Source organism: Echeneis naucrates, chromosome 9, assembly GCF_900963305.1.
Source record: "Echeneis naucrates chromosome 9, fEcheNa1.1, whole genome shotgun sequence".
Lineage (NCBI taxonomy): Eukaryota > Metazoa > Chordata > Actinopteri > Carangiformes > Echeneidae > Echeneis > Echeneis naucrates.
The window spans coordinates 1,618,973-1,631,078 of record NC_042519.1 but is presented as its reverse complement, the minus strand read 5'-3'; the positions used below and the strand labels follow the sequence as shown (position 1 = coordinate 1,631,078).

The window sequence follows — 12,106 nt, the reverse complement described above, 5'->3', positions numbered from 1 at the left end:
TGTCATTGTCGCCAGGGGGAGAAACAGGAACATTGAACACAGATGCAGAGAAAGGATTTTTCTTGTTTGCGTCGGTATATTTGGGATTACAGAAGATAAAATTATTCAGACATATCACTGAGCTTGTGTACAGGTATCGCAAACACAGCCAACCACGTGTAGGTGACTCCAGATATCCTAGGTCGGTGCACGACTCATCATGAGAAATAACAGTATATTTTCAAAGTTAGGAGATGGCGAGTATGGTCATGGCTGGCTGTTGCATGAATAGTTTCTATATATTCTACGCAACATAAATCATTGTTTCAACAGTGATAATGCATATCTCCTCCATCCCTTCCTCCTAACTCCGATACTCAACCCTACCTCTCTAAGAGACAATCGATACAATGTGGCCCATATACGCACACAGAACATAATGGAGTGCAGGTTTGGGGTGCTGAAAAGCCTGAGGAGCCTCCTCCACAACCACTTCCACTCCTCCACATGCTCTTCCTCCACATTAACCATAATGGAAAAGGTAGAAGCACGCAAACTGCTCATTTAAATACTGCTGTTTGCACCTGTAGTCACTTTGGCACTTTCGCTTAGTAGATCACCTGCAAACCATGTGCGCAAAACCTTACAAGCCCACAATTTAGTGCCCCTTATGATCTTATGCTCACTTAGGCTCTAAGTGTTAAGCGTGTTCAAGAAAGGATCAGTGTGCAAGAAAGACCCCTCAAAAAAAAAAAAAAAAAAAAAAAAAAACACACCTTACCTTGGGATTAGGATGCCTACTTATAATGATATTGACCAGTCCAGGGCCACATTCACTGAGGATGGCATAGGCTTCACCTAGTGCAGCATGGCGAAGACTGACTGAATCCACCTCCAAGATCTGATCTCCGCGGCTGCAGGGCATATGCAAAGGTGTCAGTTCAACACTCTTTAATACCTCAATTTAGATACAGCACAATTTATAACATACATGCAGCAACACAAAGGAACAAATGTAAGTTAATAAGCAACAATCCTATTCACTGCTCATTTGGTATCTTTGCATCAATGAGAATACACATGGGCCTAACTTTGGGTCGACTATTGGGGGGGTTAAATATTTTTATTAAATCAGAATGATGTGATTATATTGGGGGGGTTGTATTAGCTGGATCTAATTTTTGCGGGGGTCATGGCCCCCGTATCCCCCGTGTAAATTACGCCCTTGAGAATACATATTCATCATAATTGATTTTAAGATTGTTACCTGAGTTTCCCGTCCATCTTGGCCACAGATCCCAGAGCCAAGCTATGAATGTAGATCCCAGGGGGAGAATTTTCGAGGGACAGACAGCAGACCCCAATCCCCAGTCCAACACCAGCCTCTAAATAAATCAACACTCACCGTCAGAGAAGAAATGCCCTGAAAGATGACTTTGCCATCACTACAGACAAAAAGTGCAAAACCTGGCTGCACAATGTGAGGATACACTAGATATAAGTATGAGGACATAATTTTCGCTTTCTAGTCTGGTTCCAACTGGAATGAAAGGACTTCCTTGTTAAGTTAGCTCACCTTTATTAAGAGTCACCTCCATTATGATGCAGTCTTTCGGACCTGGACCAGGACCCCTACGGCAATCAGTCTCTTCCAACCCTGAGGGGACAGGAGTTCCCCCACTGGCGTTGGAGTTGGGTGAGCTGGAGCGACTGAGGAGGGTAGGCGTAGGACATGGGGTCAGGCTGGGACTACGCAGACGAGTTCGAATCGTTAGTGACACCACACCCTTTTTCAGTTGCTGTTGGAGAAATGTAAATTAATGTGAAGTTTCACACATGTTTCAGAATTGGAAAACTTCTAACAATCATGCAGGGCAATGATTTTGAGTTTTTAACACCCCTACCAGAGAGAAGCAAGTACAAATGTGGTTCACCTTGAACGTCTGGATGGCCTGTTGATGTGTAAGTCCTTGGAGAGAGTCTCCATTCACCTCCAGAATCTCATCTCCTGCAGGGGGATGCGCACATGCAGCATTAGAAGGACATTCTACACTGGTATAAAAGGCTAAGAGGAGGAGGTGTGGTTACCCTCTTTAAGTCGTCCGTCAGCTGCTGCAGCTCCATGAGGAAAAATAGTTTTGACAAAAATTCCCATCTGGCCGCGAGCTGAGTCTTGCCCACCAACAATACTGAACCCTAGACCCTATAGAGACAGAGCACATTTCAAAGAGGAGCATCATATTCATGGATTATTTTTCTGAGATTGTCTATGTAAAACCTCAATTTAATCAACATGGGTGTCACTGCAGTGTATTCACATGAACTCACTAAGCAGCATTCTCACTTATGCTTCATGACTCAAAATTATTTTTAAACCTAGTTTCTCTCCAATCCTCTTTCAGGTGTTAAACATAATGAAAATCAACGATCTTAAAATCAGGCAGCAGGATAGTGGATAGGATAGTTTGAGCAGGTCAACAGGGGTGAGAGAATATAAAGCAAAATATGCCCAAAAAACATCATTCCTTCATGTCCTATTTTATCACCAATCATGTAACCTTTGGTCATGTCTGAGATGATTTCATTCTGTTTATAATGGTCCACTACTGCTAACATCTAATAACTTCACATTGAAATGGAGCTTTCCAACAGTCAACAACCACTGTGCTGCAATGGACGACGCGCTGAATACTGACTTTTCTGATCAAGGACAATTCTCCCTGAAAAATACACATCTATAGCTGAAGTCACACAATATGGTTTAAATATTTTCATGATTATTAAAAAAAAAAAAGGGACAAAAACAAAAAAACTATGTAATTTGTAATCAAACTATGTAATCATCCTATGTATTTAGACAAGCCTAGATCCGAGCATTGACTGTACTTTGCAATTGTATTATGAAACATGTGGCTATGTCACACCTACCAGGTAAATGCTGTGTGTTTATATATTTGCTTGGTTTAATTTCTTCTTATATATATATATACATAATAAGAACATATATATATATATATATATATATATATATATATATATGTTCTTTTTATGTTCTTTTTTTTTATTGTTTTTATCCATATAGCATGGAGACTGCATGTACAGTGGAACATTACTTATGTTGATTACGAATCTACAAAAAGGTACCATTTATTCATGTGATTCAAAGCAAAGACTTGAGGTTCTGTGGTTGATATTAACTCAATGCTCAGGTAATTGGTTTAGGACCCATTATGAGAGCAATTTCCTTTGTTCAGCAGTTAAATGATAGATAACAGCTGCTGTTGCAGAACCACTGTCATGTTTGCTAGGAAAATACGTGATGGAAAGAAATCAAACACAACGAAACACACACAGCTAAATGTCAAAGGGTTGCACTCACCTTGCCCTGGCCTTTCATCAGCACTATACTGGAGATAATAGATGGCTGGGCGAGTCGCCATGGAGACTCAACTTGAATAGTGCTCAGGGAACGGGCCGATTTCTTAATGATCTGATATTCCTAAAAGGTGCATAAATATACAACAAAAAAACAAACAAACAAACACCACATTCATCTTGTGAAAACCTCACTGTTATTCTCATTTATTCAGATTGAACATCAGCATTATTACCACAGACTTTAAGGTAACGTTTGTGTTCTTTTGTGTTATCTATCTAGGTTTGATGCTACAGATGGTAATAAGAGCAATATGTGCAGCGACTGTTGTAGAGACAATGCTGTATAACCTCTCATGAACTTCTGACTGTTCTCATGAGTAGTAGTTGATCATCTGGATCACTGTGCTACTGAGTGAATCATATGGAGATGTTTAGTCATTATCTTAGTGTTACATACCAGGTGAGCAATACAGAGCGATACTTTGAGAGTGTTTTTGGAAAAACAATCTCATCAAGCAATTGTCTGTTTTTCGCTCCTGCTGGATTATGAATGGTTCTTCCACACACAATGGTGAATGAGAGGAATGTAAATTATTATGTTATGTTATTTATGTAAATTATTTGATACACATACTACTACCATGTTCTGTGATATTGGCAGTGGCAGGTATCAGAGGAATGACTGTGACCAAAAGATAAATGTGATTGGAGCAAAATGTGTCTAATTAGCTACTGATGTCGACAGGAAGCATGTGTCCCTGGTGCATTTTTCTCCACCCAAGCTTTTCCTTATGAAGCCTCCACAAGATTATTTTGGTTATTGTTGTCATTTCTTGGATTTATGGCTTCTGTACCCTGTTCATTTGTATATATTGGTTAAATAAACTCTGTGGTCTGTAAATTTGGTTGGATGAGTATTGTGCACACTTGCCACCTGCCATCCATAGTTGGGCAACTGCTGTTTCATCGATTCGAAACTTTAATCTACAATTTTGGTTTCTATATGTACATTTGTAATTTGTTCCAAGGGGCAATGAAGTAACAATTCATATTTATTATATATTATTTCAAGATAAAATATACAAATCTGTTTAAATATTTTTCTATCAAATAAAATCACAATTTTTCATGCTGTATAGCTCTCGTTATAGCTTGTGATATAAAGCTTAACATTACACTGACCTGCCTCCCTCCAGTAGCATCTAGCTGTTGAGGTAGAGAGTGTTTCCGTTGTCCAGGGGGAGGCTTCTCCACCACCTTACAGCCACTCGCCTTGTTCTCCACAAACAGCTCGTCATTCTCTCCCACTGACTCTAGGCGGCTGCCCCCACCTAAACCAGAGAGCTTTACATTTAGTGCACATTATAGAGAGAACAAAGGGAATAAGACCAGGAAAACACCATCAAATGGTGGAAGTGCTGTTTACACAATGAAGCATCTCATCACATCTCAGTCACAATTTCTTTTTAACAGGAGTAAATGTACTGATGTGACTCATTAAAGTTTAAACTGCTTGTCAGGAGTGGATGCTGCGTTTCTTTGGAGCACCAACCTTGGGATCGGCTGCACAGCTTCATGGGTGGGGGGTTTCCACAGGATCCTTCCGGTGCCTCAACCTCACTCCATTCATGTAGTTTGTCCATATTAGATGACTGCAGTGTAAGAAACACAAACTTTAAATTGATCACTTCTTAAACTGCTTAGCATTCCACTCGAACCACGACTCTAATAGCTGATCTGCAGTGTGAAACAGTGCAAAGGAATGCAGATGTACAAAGGCTGAAAAACCATAGAGCTACAGGAAAAACCCGATTTCCAAAAGAGCAGTGAAAATATTCTGAATTTACCTTACAGGAGATTTTCAAGGTATGGTATGAGCATGAGGTTTTACTCCAGAGTACAGAGGGATTTATTGGCTCTCTTTATAAAACAAAGAATTTGGTCAAGACCTGCCTTGATGTAATTCTGTTGTGATTTGGCACGGTATAAATAAATTTGATTCTATTTTGATTTGATTTGAGTCACGTGAATTAATCAAGATATGCAAGAAAGCATTATCCTCATATAACAGCATCCTATTTAAGTATGTTGGACATTTTTTTTTCCTCCACACACAGAAAAAATTTTAAAAACAACAAAACATGCACGGCATATAATCTATGTGTACCAGGAAGTGGCTGTGGAGACTGGTGCTGCTGTTGGATGTGTGGGGTTGAGGGAAAGTGGTTTGAGATAGAGAGGATGAGGATCCACAGGTGCTGACCAGGTCTGGCAGGCTGGTGGATGGGAAGCGCTCGAAACCTACGTCTGACTCCTCCTGCAGGGCAAGAAAGGGAGTTGAGAATGCGCGTCTGTGCATGTGTGATGTGTATGTGTTGATGTGTTGGTGTGTGTGTGTGTGTGTGTGTGTGTGTGTCTGCGCGCACTTACCCTGCTTGCCACTACCAACTGGACTAAACCAGTAGTGGAACGGAGAATAGCAACAGCCTCCTGATGGGTGAGGCCCACAAGAGACTGACCATTGATCATCAGCAGCTCATCACCAGCATGAAGACGACTGTCCCTGAAACACAAAAATGTTCGGATACATCCACTCCTGACAGTGCACACTCAAACTAAAGCTGAAAAATTATCCACCATGAGTAATATTTAGTAAACTTTCTTCAGGTGACACATGGGCTGAAGAAAGTATCAGTGATCAAAGTGGGATCATACAGTAGAGTCAGGAAACTAAATTGTTTGGTTGCTGAGTTCTGTCAGTTAAAAAATGTTTGTGTGTGTCGGTATCTGCACAATTATTCCTTTGCTTGTAAAAATTTTAAAATATAGACACAGTAAAAAAAAAAAGAGTAGGACGGACTACCTGTGAATGGCACCACCCTCCTCTATATGAGCTATAATGATGCCATGAGGGGAGCGCTTGGAGCCCCTTCCCCCTGTTATTTGGATGCCCAGACCCTCCTGACCTTTCACCATGTGCATCTTCCATATGTGGCTGCCCTCTCTGAACTGCAACAGAGCAGAAACACAAACACACACACACACACACACATCAAACTATGCAGCTAACAATGCTGACGTTCTCTTGCAAACAGAAGAATGATCCAACAAAACCAACATCAAGCATTATCATTGTTATTTTTACTTAAGCGAAAAAAAAATAAATCCCAAAACTATAATTCCCACTGTAATAGTGACTTATATTAATGATTTTATTGCATGTAATTTAGCTCTGAACACATTAGAGACCAGGATTTTCTTGGTAGAGTGAAGGAGTTTTCTGGGAAAAAGGCCTGAAAGAATATTGGAATATGTGACTGAGACTTTGTCTTATTTTATGCTAAATAAAAAGCGGTTCAGTTTATATGGTGTGAATAACAGTTAGTTTTGGAAAACATCTGATTACCAGTTTCTCTGTACCAGGATGGTTGATGTGGTTGATAGAGGAGCATACATGATTACAGGTCTACCTAAGCAGAGTTTTATGACTCAGTGTGTGTGTGTGTGCTTGACATTGAAAAATAACTCTATTGGCTATCATTCTACAACACATTGTAAGCTAATACATTATATTATTTCTCCTGTATAAGCTTCAAATGTCACGCCCAAGGTTTTATGCTCTGCATAAATAAACTGCCAGAATTGTTCTTTGCAACACTTGTTGCAGTACCTTTGTTTCTCACACTCTACAGTGTGCTCCTGTAGAAACCGAATCATTGTACTGATCACTTCCCTGTTATTCATCTGTCCCGCCTGCTCTACTGCCTGAACTAATCTAAAGTAAAGACTGAAACGGATCTACCTGGTTCTGTGTTGAATTGATTTTTGGTCCTGAAACCAACTAGTTACAAGTGTCATTATTCACGGTCTTGGCGCTCTGATCACTCTCTGTTCATGTTCTTTTACTAAAGCAATCAAATGAATTAATGCCATTAAATCCAAAAAAGCAATGTCTCTGACACAGCTGTCATAGCAAGTTTGCATAAAAAAATGTGGCCCTCTTTGCTCAGTGAACAATGATGAATCTAACCTGTTATACATTTACATAAGAAAACATATAATTTGAATGTAGTCAACCACATTCCTGTAAGTTAGAGCAGGCTTCATTGTACTTTTTGTTTCTGAGATCCTAAAATCACAGATTAATGAATTCTGCTCAATTCTCTGTTAATAGACAAAATAGAGATTGAATCAGAAGTAAAAAAATTATTTGCCTCAAAATGCAAGTCTTCTCTTCAAATTTGTCCCCATACCTGTGTGTGCGTGTGTGCGAGCATGTGTGTGATATCAGAGCCTTTACATTTCAGCAATGTGTCTCACCTGGCTTGCTGGTTCACTGCTCAAAGAATCCATTTTATACTCTAAAAGCTGACTGCGACTCCTGGCCGGTAGGGTGGGAGTACCTCCACTGTGCAGACTGTGGAGAAAGGGGTCTGGGCTTTTCTCTGTGAATCTATGTGAGGAGAGGTTGTAGCTTGGGTCCTCTCCTGTAGTGGGAGTTGGGTTGTAGCCATTGTAGCAGCTCTGGAGCTCAGAGTCAGAGATATCCCTGGTGTCCTGGTTAAAGGCTGACCGCGATATGACCCCAAACTTGCGTATGCGTTTGCAGTTTTCTGAACGCTCAAAGATATCCAAGGCAGCTCTAGTCTGCTGCTTCTCTTCACAGTTGTTGCTGCATATGGGGATGTCGCCATTAACTTCACAGGGTGGGAGAGGAGCCTTTCGCTTGACTCGACGCAGCATGATCATGTAGATACAGCCTCCGTTCCAGCACTGGTCAGCAAGGTAACTGTGAACAAGCATTAAGGGGATAATAACACTGTAACCCAAGTTATCAATCATAAAGGAAACACAGTCCTTATGGCACAGGTCATTATGGTGTGAAATCACTTTGCACACCAAAAACAGGACTAGACTCCACTTTAAGCACACAATCCTCTACATGTGCCACACACTTGGATTATAATTCAATATGGCAACAGCTACAGACATCCACTCAGACTATGAAAAAGCATCCCCGTCAGTTTAATATTGTACCCTGGGCCTGTGTAGGGGAGTCCTGCTGGTGAAGTATTTTTTAACCTAGCAAATCCAATTTTATAAGAACAAACTGCCATTGTACAGGCTGACCTGGCTTTGAAAGGGAATGTGGGCAGCACTTTGGTTAATTGTCTTTGAAGTTCAACTTCTTTGAACCATGCAGTTGACACAGCAGCTGAAACAGTGATTTGGACACACCCTAACGACACTTGCACCCTACACTTAACCATGTTAGAGCATTGGTAAATTAAAGCCAAAAGTCTGTGCAGACTATATTGAGTGCAAGTCAACAGTCTGATGCTCATAAGCCTGTTTACACAGTTGTGCCTTCAGGAGATTCTCTGAATACAGCAGTGAAAGTTTCCAAATTGAAGAGTTACCACAACCCACAATAAATCACTGTAAACTTATTCAACAAATTGTGACTAACTCTGCACTGACAGAGAGACAGCAAAGACAAACGTTATCATCATCACTTGTACTGAGACCACAGGTTTCTCTCATCAGGATCATTTGCCAGGTCTACATTGCTTTCCACTTGATTTTGTTCTAGCATCAGCTGCCCCGTCCAGCAATCTCTCTCTTGTTTGTGGATAACACACTGACAGATTATGTTTACATTTAGACCTTTAGTCCTTGAGCTAACTGAGATCAGGGGCCAGATTCACAAAACTTTCTTAATAAAAAAAAATCTTCTTAAGTGCCATTTTTTCTTCTTAAGAATAAAAAAGAAAAGTGATATTCTGAAAGGAAGTATTTTCTTTGTAAGTTTCATCTTAAGAAAAAACGTAAGAATAAATGGTATTCTTCAAAACTAAGTTCTCAAATTTGTTCTTGAAAACAAAACAACAACAACAACAAAAAAAAACTGGTGTTCTTTTGACACGCCCTTCCAGAGGACAGTACATGTAAAAAATTTCATAAAAACAAACAAAGTATATCTTCAAAAGATTGTATTTCAGGCAGCATGTACAATCACAGCATCCGTGTCCACATCTCACTATGGTCTCACCTGGCTCCAGTGACGTCCACTCCCACCATCAGCTGCCCATTCACTGACAACAGTTCGTCCCTCAGTTTGATCCTCCCACAGCGTGCTGCTGGGCTCCTTTTCCTCACTTCTGTCACCCAGATGCAGCCCACGTCCATGATTGGGCCCTGGTCCCGCCTCCTCCTAGGGCCTCCCTTCTTTCTCCCATCAGGGTCCCCAAAAATTGGAATGTTCCCAAAGCTGAGGCCGAATTCAGATGTGTCTTCCTCATCTTTAGTGAGGGAAACAGCATGAATCTCCATGTCTAGACCTTCTCTATACGATGACCCACTGTCTGACACAGCACAGTCACACTCCACAAAGTTGAACTTGATGTACTCCACCAACTTCTGAATAGCAGCATGACACAAGGACATGTCTTTTGCAGTGCCACTGTTAACACTGTTGTTGCTACACATATTGTCTTTCTCTCCATTCTGGACCAAGTCTTGATCCACGTGCTGCAGGAAGTGGAAGGGGGGTGCGTTAATAATCATAGGTTTATATCTTTAAAAACACCAGCTGCATTTTCTTTGTATGATAGAAGTTTTGTTTTCGTTTTAACTAGGGCTGTCAAAATTAACACATTAATCCAGATCAATTCATTTGCATGATAATTTAATTTGATAAAAAAAAAAAAACATTTTAACGCAATTAACACATGCCAAAATTGGAGATATAATCGACAATGAGTGTTCCTTTTTATACTTCTTTTAAGAGGCAGGTCTGGTGATGTATAGGCCCCTGTAACATTCAGGCCTTCATCTGGTCTTACCTTATCTACACCACATCTATATCTTATCTAAAATAGTCCTACATTCAAAAAATTTACTTAAACATTTATAAATATTATGAACAAAATGTTCTTATGTTAACTGTCACTAATCTGAGCACGTTTAGTAATATATTTGGTTACTTCCCACAATTAGTGTTAGTCACCAATAGCCAGTAAATCAGCCCCTTGTGGTAAATGATTTTGAAAATCCTAGTCTCAGAAACTGTACTGCTGATGAGTAATTTAAGCAGAAACACAGGGCTGAAGTGGATCATGTACCTTGCTGTAAGTACTGTCCAGACTCAGGTTGCAGGCCTGCTGTGGTCTTGAGCTCTGTTCCCCCTGCCACTCCTCCAACAGTGGGAGGATGCTGAGGGCATTGTCCTGAGTGATGGGCATCCTGGCATTCTTGGTCTTTAAGTCTGTCTCTCACCAACAACCACGCTCCAAGGGACAAGAACTGACAATAGGGTGCCCCAACACCCCCAGGTCCATATGTGTGAGAATCTGGCTGCGAAAGAACTCTGTGACGCTACTTCGATATTTCCAGATGACCCATGGTGTCAAAGTAAGACTTTAAGACTGCTGTGATGTCTGCAGCATCATCTCATCACCTGAAGACAACACAAGAAAGTCAGCAGTTAAAGAACAAAATATGAGAAGATGATCTTGCTTTTTTTTTTCATGTATTTGTGTCTTTTTGATTTTCAGTTAAGTATAAGGTTTGAGTATGACCTTTCACTCTGGCTTTGACTGTTGCTTTATTAATGTCATACCATCTCTTTCTATTCTATTTCTATTCACTCTCTATCTTGCTAACCATTCCTCTGTCGCTTGCTTGCTCAACCATTGGGAAGAGGACAACTTCGAATGGTTCATACAACCAAGTGGGGTAGCAATAAATGTTCTTGCACAGAGAGGCCCCAGCAACCTGGTAGACCGGTAGAGCCAAGAGTCAATGGACCTTGTTCATGCACTATTGTGGGACAAGGACACACACACACACACACACATAAACACAGAACGCTTTAAAGTCCATGTTTTCCTCACTTTGTTCATGGATAACTGTGGGACAGACAGACACACACTAAGGACAAACACAGATATGATGAAAATTCAAGTAATTCATTTTGTTCATACATGACTGTGGGATGGAAAAACAGACAAATACACCCCAGGCATCAGGCATTCTCAAAATTGCTGGGTTCAAACTCCAGCCAAAACGCAAACCAGTCGTAAGCTTGTGCTGGTTACAAGCCTGGATGAATGGTTGCGATAGGATGGGCATCTGGCATAAAAATTGTGAGCAAATCAGTCATGCAAGTCACAGAGCTGACTTGCTGTGGTGACCACAAGCAAGGAAAAATTAGAAAGAGGGAACTAAATAAACAATAATGAACTAGTAATTAACTTCTGTTGGGGGTAGCATAGTGGTCAGTGCTGTTGCCACACAACAAGAAAGTTGGGGCCTTTCTGTTTGCATATTGTCCCTGTGCTTGCCAGGGTTTCCTCCGGGTACTCTGCTTTCCTTCCACCATCCAGACATCATGCTTAGCTTAACTGGTGACTCTAAATTGTGATCTGATCTGATCTCTAAATCTGCGATGGATTGACCTGTCCAGCGTGTACCCCACCCTCGCCCAATGTGAGGGATTGGCTCCAGCACCCCCTATGACCCAGAAACAGATCAGTGGTAGAAGATGAATGAATGAATTAACTTCTGTTGGATCAGACCACACAGGACAGAGTCAATTAAAAGATTCTTTTCAGTAAAATCATACGTCCTAAAATTTCACCTTCAAGCACAAAATGCTCACTTGAAGCCTAAAATCTCCCACCCACTGACAAGCACCACTGTGACAAGAAAGTCAATGTTATGAATTAAATGATGTGTCCAATAAATT

General features: G+C 40.7%; 1 protein-coding gene across 3 annotated transcripts in view; it reads right to left on the bottom strand.

Annotated features, from left to right (window-relative positions):
• The window catches only part of pdzd2 (PDZ domain containing 2), a 41,488-nt gene that overhangs the window by 21,543 nt on the left and 7,839 nt on the right, over positions 1–12,106 (bottom strand). For all 3 annotated transcript variants that reach the window (XM_029510693.1, XM_029510696.1, XM_029510695.1), the window contains exons 2-15: positions 10,482–10,816; positions 9,410–9,888; positions 7,678–8,146; positions 6,221–6,366; positions 5,788–5,920; positions 5,525–5,674; positions 4,910–5,009; positions 4,540–4,688; positions 3,359–3,478; positions 2,068–2,182; positions 1,914–1,987; positions 1,556–1,778; positions 1,247–1,364; positions 761–893 (exon numbers count right to left, since the gene is read on the bottom strand). In XM_029510693.1, the coding sequence (XP_029366553.1) occupies positions 761–893; positions 1,247–1,364; positions 1,556–1,778; positions 1,914–1,987; positions 2,068–2,182; positions 3,359–3,478; positions 4,540–4,688; positions 4,910–5,009; positions 5,525–5,674; positions 5,788–5,920; positions 6,221–6,366; positions 7,678–8,146; positions 9,410–9,888; positions 10,482–10,601 (2,529 nt within the window). In that variant the 5' untranslated portion in view covers positions 10,602–10,816. The remainder of the gene's footprint in view (positions 1–760; positions 894–1,246; positions 1,365–1,555; positions 1,779–1,913; positions 1,988–2,067; positions 2,183–3,358; positions 3,479–4,539; positions 4,689–4,909; positions 5,010–5,524; positions 5,675–5,787; positions 5,921–6,220; positions 6,367–7,677; positions 8,147–9,409; positions 9,889–10,481; positions 10,817–12,106) is intronic.